Genomic DNA, 7,137 nt, shown 5'->3' with positions numbered 1-7,137 from the left:
TCTTCAACAAACTCTTGTTAATGTAAATCATTATAGAATCTGCTAAGAACTCCTCTTTCATTTCTTTTTGAAGCACAATTTTAACAGGCATCAATAGTTATGTAGAGAAGTAGGACTTCGCGCATGCATTAAAAGTGCACATCTAACTCCATTTTTAACTCTCTTCCAACTTTTAAAGTTTTCAGTGATAAATGTGGAATGACGAGACATTTTATTTTCAAAGAAAAAGCGTGAAAAACAAAACATTGCATCATTTGATGGAGAGTACTTTAACCAAGAAAATTGATCAAACCAAGTGTATTGAAATCAACAATACTATCTTCCAGATTCAGTTCTCGGATACTCTGTTAAATTAGGTTGATATGGATTCATTTTAATGTAAACTTTTCTAATTTTATTTTTTTGATTAATAGGATGTTGCCACAATAAAATTCGTATTCCAAGACCTTGTTCAAGAATATTAGCATCAATTTTAATTTTTTAAGATTTGAAAGAAGATTAGTCATTACAATTTGAGACATCAATATTAGATAAAGAATATTTTTTACTAATTAATGCTTGTTTACTTAATTTAAAGAATAAAAATAATTTTTTTTTCTTGTACTTTTTTAATTTTTTATTATAATTTATAACCTGATGAAGTATAAAAGATAAGTAAAACCAAGTACAATATTAATGTCATAGGAGGATATTCATGGAATATAAACTCCATGAGTATAAAATCATGTCATCTCATGATTTCAAGTAATTCTAACAACATGTTTAGCTTAGCCCATGTCCGACAATGTTAATTGCATAATGACATTTATATTTGCAATTACGCTCCAACAGGCTTGATAAATTATAATTGAGATTTCCCTGTGCTTTCTCTTGATGGGAGGAGTGTGCCCCGTTCTTCTCTATCCAGTCTCCTCCTCCTCAAGCATGGGGCATTTCCTACTTACCGAATCCTACTCTTGCGCTCTCGCTCTTCTTTCCACAGAACCTTAGCAGTGCAGGGAGAGTATCGGAATATTTTACATGGGTTACAGCTCATCCTAGCCTCCCACGCTTCTCCGCCCTTGTGTGTGTGTGTGTGTGTGTGTGTGATTGTTGGTCGGAATTGCATATGGTTATTCACATGATTACAATTTTATAGCTACGTACAATGAAGACGACATTCTCATATGTGAACGCGAGATGCATGAACAAAGTTGGCATAATTAATTAATGATTATATTGTATATTGTATATTTGCAATTCTAACACCTAAACTAAGAAAAACGTATTGTGTGAGGTTTCTTTTTAACACAAGATTGTTATTGTAAAATTATCTTTTTACCCTAGAATATTTGAAATAAGTTTGTCTTGGTCCTAAGAGTAATTTAGTTATTTTTACATGTCCTTTGGTCATTAAAAAATTATTTGTGACCATGTTTGTATTTTTCAAATTTTTTGCACTGTTAAAATATAATTTCACTCCTAGACCTAACAATTTTTGAATAATTGATAAAAAGTGATTTAATCATTTCAAAAATTTTAAAATGGTTAAAATACTAATTTACCCTTGAGGTAAAAAAAAAAAAACTAAATTTGTTGATTAAGAATTTTGTAGGCCTTTTTTATATTTTAGAAAACAATTGAAAATACGATTATATTCTTAGAAAAGACAAAACTCAAGGAATGTATTTAGGGGTATTTTTGTACAATTATATTTTTCATGATGGTTTTTTTGTGACTCTTAGGTTCCTAAAAGGTATTTTGGTATTTTTAGTTTGAAAAACTATTTATTTATTTGAAAAAATCATGGCCCGTGCCGTAAACACACCAACAATGGATGTCATCCGTTATGTTTAGATGGCACTTATAATGCTATCAGATAACTAAACTTGTCATTTTATCATATACTTGGATGCAATGCAATGTTGTGTCTTCTTCTTCATGAGGTGATACGTGAAGACAAAAAAATATCATATTATTATCAATGTTTATTTTTTTATTTTTTCTCTTCTCTTTTTCAAAGAAAGTGCATATTCATAGTATTTTTAGATTTTTTAATTTCAATCCTTTTATTATATAACTTTCAAGTATTTTTAATTTAATCCTTAAATTATAATTTATCATATATTATTTTTTCTAACTCAATCTTTATTCTTTTAATTTTTAATTTTTAAATATTTTCAATTTAATCCTTCAAATAAATAATTTATGATTACTTATGAGGTTGATTCCACAAATTCTTTATACTTTATTAAATAAGAAATATTTGAAATTGTTAGTTATAAGAAGATCCTATAATGTCGTTTGTGAATTATAAAAAGAATAAAATTTGAAAGCATCTTTTTGTAATGTATATAAATTTTTAAACTTTATGTTAGAAACTTATAATTTTTTGACTTTTTGGATCTTAATTAATTTAGTTATATACTTTTATTATTTTGCTCCTACAGAAATTGTATCCTGGATCAGTGCCTGCACCATCTCAATCACCCTATATCTCTATCATATGTATTGAAATTTATTAACATCAATACACAATATTTATTTTAAAAAAATAACACAAATTCATGTCCACAAGAACTCCAGCAGCACTTGTAATGTTGAAGATTTTATTTAGGTGCTGTGAACTGATAGGAAGCATAAGAAAGGGTGCCATCAGTCCAGCTGCTGTGCACTAAATTGGCCTTAGAATCTTCACCTGCTGCACCCATGGCTACGTGCAGTGGGTAGAAGTGGTCTGGCCAAGGGTGAGCCATTTTTGGATGTGGTGCCTTTGACTCGTAGTGATTCACATCTTCATATCTGCACCAAAAAGGATAATTAAAACTTCAATGGTGAAGATTTAATGAGAAGACACCAGACAAAGCAATGGTGGAACTAGAAAGTGTCAGCAACAAATATGAAACCAGCAAGAATCATGATCGTATCAAATCCCTCAGATAGTGTTAGTGTTCGGCGGACAAAAGAGACGGAGACAGTAGGGGGAAGAGAGGGGACATGTCTCCCTCTGCTTCTATTTTGAAAAAAGCACATAAATTTACTTCAAAGTATTCCAGAGACACAGATTTACATTTGTATGTATGCAAGCAGCATTTCCATTAATGCATGAAAGACAAAATCCATGACAGGATTGAGAGATTGTAAAGAATAATGCCACAAGAGAAACAAGCAACTTTCCGAGAAACATTTACCTTCCTTCAATAAGAGCATCTTTAAGCCAGTTATCAAACTCCAAAGCCCATGAAGGAACAGGACTGCCATCAGGTAGCCTGGAACCCAAGTTGTGGACAGCAGATCCGGATCCGAGGATGAGGACACCTTCCTCTCTGAGAGGGGCCAAAGCCTTCCCCATGTTGTAATGGTGAGTGCCATCTCTATCGGATTGAACGGAGAGCTGGCACACCGGGATGTCAGCCTGGGGATACATGAACATCAATGGCACCCAAGCACCGTGGTCAAGCCCCCTCTTCTTATCTTCATCAACATGCTCAATGCCAGAAGCCAAAAGCAATTCCTTCACCCTCTTCGCCAATTCTGGAGCTCCAGGTGGTGTATACTTGATCTAAGAAAAGCAAAATAGCATTAGAAAGAATGACTTGATACTGAAATAAACAAAGTCTTCTCTTGATCCTACCTAGACCCTAGTACTGTTAAGAATTTAGATCAATAATCAATTACAGTTCTTCAAGTCTTGGATTGCCTTCATTTCCAAAACAAAATCACAAGACTTGAGAATTCATGGTAGATTAGATCCTGTTTGCTTCTACAGAATCATCTTGATGTAAAAATAATTTTAATTCAACAAATCAATAATAGCTTTAAGGGGTGCCTCAAATTCTACAAACTACTTACAGATCAGGAGCATGTTTACCATCAACACAAATTCAACAGTGAAATCGAAATGGATCATACACGATTTTATTTTTTTCTTAAAAAAAAATCACCTTCCTATCCATAAGGAAACTCATCTTCCTATCCATAGTTGCGTGAAATCAGAAGGCCCCACATAACAAAATCTCGCAGAAATCTAAAAGCAAAAAACTTTGGAAGAAATAATTGATCAGGAGTACCTGGTACAAGGGTTTGGGAAGGGGTTGGGGAAAGCCATAGAAGTCATAAATGGTATCATTTCGATCAACAACATTAACAGTAGGTTGTGCAGTCTCCCAATGAGCAGAAATAACGAGAATGGACGTTGGTTTCTCTTTGTAAACACTTTGTTGCCATGACTGAAAGAATTTTCTGGCAGGTACGGTTTCATCAATGGCAAGTGTTGGAGCTCCGTGTGAGAGATAAAATGTTTCCATCAAAGCCATTTATTAATTTGGTACCAAGAAAAGGAAAACCCAGAAAACAAAGACAGAAGCAGAACAAGACAAATCTCCTTCTTGCCCTATATAGAAGAGAAGAGATAGAGTTACACGCGGAGATGTGTACGGATGAGAGGGAAATGACTTGCTGATGTAGTTGCTTACGCTGTTAAGCACGTACTGCAACTTTCCGCGTCAAAAATATTCTCACATAAATCTTGTGTTTATTTTATGCTTCCTAGTTATTCATACATGAGATGATTTTTGAAAAATATTTTTATTTATTTTTTGTGTAATTAAAAAAATATGTATTTGTATAAAATTTAACGGTTTTAATTTTTTTAAGAAAAAACGTATGTTTTGATGGATCAATGATTATTTTTATTTGACTATTTTTTATATTAGTAGCATGTTATTTAAATATATAAAGTAAAGACTATTCATATGAGTTTATTTTGTGCTAAGAATATATTTTTTAGTCTAAACTTCATATTTTTAATTTACGATTGTTTTCTTGATTTAATGAAAACATATTTTATTTATCAATTAAAAAAAAATTACATGATTTAAAAAGAAAATCTCAATAATTTTTTTATTTAAGATAATTATGTAAAAATTTATAATAAAAAATAAAAAGATCAAAAATTATTTTATTGAATATTCAAGATCACATTTAAAAAATATATATAATAATTAGTGAAATAATTACTAATATTATGCTATAATCTTATTTGAAACCTATGCCAAAATTGAATAATATTTTAAATATAGTTTTAATTTTTTTTATATAGTAAATTTTAATCAAAATTTAAGAAAAAATAATTAAAAGCCTAATGGCCTATAGAAAGAGGGCAAACATCTAGATCCACGTGCTTGGCCCAACCAAAAAATGCTTACGCGCGCGTCGCCTTGCCCAATCATCTCAAGTTTTATTTGGCAACTCAGCAACCTTTTCCATTTTCATACGAAATAGGAAAATTCCAAGTTGTTTTTTTCTTTCCTAACATTCACAACGAATTCTATCCAAAATCCAGAAGATATCTTGAAATTTCGAGATCTTGACACCAAAGGATTTTGTTATCTGGAAATTTTGGAGCTAACCCTTTATTTAATGTTAGATTTTCATTGCCAAATTTAAAAGTTCATTGTTAAAGCATTTCCAACTAAAAAGGTAAATGAATAGTGATTTTAGTCTTATAGAGAGTGATTTTTATATTTCCACGTAAAAATAATAAAAACAAATGATTGTTGACTAACAACTTATAACCCCTGGCTAATAATTTTTTTTAAAAAAAAGTAAGAGAAAAGAATTTGTAAATTTGTAAATTTTATATTGTGCCTCATCCTTCTCTTAAATTTAAAAAAATAAGAATTATTTATTCTCTGGTTAATTAATAACATCGGTTATGTTAATTAGCTGAAATTAAAAGATATGCTTGTTTAAAAGCTTTTTCTATTTCTCTTTTACATCTCTTGATTTTTTAGATCTTTTGTTGTTAATTTGATATTTGTGATGATTTTTATTTCTTTGTTATTTTATGTTTTTGATATAGGTTAAGGAAGACAATTTTTATTTATGTTGTTATCTTTGATAAAATTGAGAGGAATTAATAATGGTAGTTGATATTGATAAAAATATAGAATGACATATTTAAAATTTATTTTTGATTGTCTATTTTAATTTGAAGTCAATTAAAATTTATTTTGTTGAAAATACAATTAAACCAGTATATCAATCCTCTTTTAGTTCCAAAAAGTGATCAATATGTTAGGACAAGTAGGAGACAATGTTTATTATTAATTTACATATATGAAAACTACAAAATTAATAGACATTGAATGCGAGCTTCTTTTACACTCTCTTATAAGGTTTTAACTTGAGTCTTTTTTTTTTTAAATGTAGATGGATTCAAATTTTCCAAGTTCTTTTACCAATTTTCTCATGAGTGAGTCAGAAGATATTCTTTCTTAACTAAGTAATTCTAATCAATTAATTGATGACTTAACATACTCGAATTTAAATATCCATTCAGCAAAAAAATCACAAAGAAATAAAAATTTATCACCAAAGAAAGATTATTTACTTATCTTTGTATGGCTAAATACAAACACAGATCTAATTACAGGAGTTGAACAACAAACAAAATAGTTCTAGGCTCGAGTACATGCTTACTTTGTAGAGAATGGAGGAAACTTGAATAATCATTTTCAAATAAGCATCTCAAGTATATGGCAAGAAATAAATAGAGAAGTCGGTAAATTTATTGGATATGTTACTAAAATTAAAAATCATCAGCAAAGTGGAATGACTAAAGAATCAAGAGTAATTTTAATATTCATTTTCATATTAAATTGTTAACACATATTTTAACATTATTTAATTTCTCTAATTTTTTACTATATTAATAATGTTCGACAAATGTATGCTTCTTGCGTTGGCAAACGATTTCAATTAGAACATTATTGGGTTATCTTAAGAAAAGAATCCAAATGACAATTTAAACGTGCAAGTCAACATCAAAGGTCAAACAAGAAACAAAGTCAAACAAGAAACAAAAAGGTCATGTCAATGCAAGTTCGACTTCATTAGCTCCATCTACCCCTGATTCTGTTAGTTTATTAAGATAGACCAATTGGTCAGAAGGTTGCAAAGGAATGACTTAAACGTAAACAAGGAAAAGATAAAGTTGGGGAGTGACACGACGAAAAGATTGATGTCTTCTCCCAAGTGCAGGAGTGTCGAAGTAATAAATAACCCGGCAAGACCGGGGTCAAACCATAGGGAGGTTAATTGTACAAATTATAAACAACAATAATAGCAATAACAACAATAACTATAATAATAATA

The 7,137-nt window shown here is 30.1% G+C and overlaps 1 protein-coding gene across 1 annotated transcript; it reads right to left on the bottom strand.

The window, feature by feature from the left end:
• Positions 1–2,390: 2,390 nt before the first annotated feature.
• Positions 2,391–4,419, bottom strand: LOC105119969 (extradiol ring-cleavage dioxygenase-like). The gene is made up of 3 exons (XM_011018168.1): positions 4,050–4,419; positions 3,171–3,541; positions 2,391–2,781 (listed from the first exon to the last, which is right to left on the bottom strand). The coding sequence occupies exons 1-3, from the start codon at positions 4,293–4,295 to the stop codon at positions 2,589–2,591; spliced, it is 810 nt and encodes a 269-aa protein (XP_011016470.1). The 5' UTR covers positions 4,296–4,419; the 3' UTR covers positions 2,391–2,588.
• Between the last annotated feature and the right edge of the window lie 2,718 nt (positions 4,420–7,137).

This window comes from Populus euphratica, unplaced genomic scaffold (assembly GCF_000495115.2).
Source record: "Populus euphratica unplaced genomic scaffold, PopEup_1.0 scaffold4207.1, whole genome shotgun sequence".
NCBI classification, from domain to species: Eukaryota; Viridiplantae; Streptophyta; class Magnoliopsida; order Malpighiales; family Salicaceae; genus Populus; species Populus euphratica.
Note: the sequence above shows the minus strand (reverse complement) of the source record. Positions and strands in the feature narration are given on the sequence as shown.

Coding starts and splice junctions, on each gene's coding strand:
- LOC105119969 (XM_011018168.1), bottom strand. CDS start 4,295: ATGGCTTTGATGGAAACATTTTATCTCTCACACGGAGCTCCAACACTT. Junction 3,542..4,049: donor TTCCCAAACCCTTGTACCAG/GTACTCCTGATC, acceptor TGCTTTTCTTAG/ATCAAGTATACACCACCTGG. Junction 2,782..3,170: donor GATGCTCTTATTGAAGGAAG/GTAAATGTTTCT, acceptor TTTTTGGTGCAG/ATATGAAGATGTGAATCACT.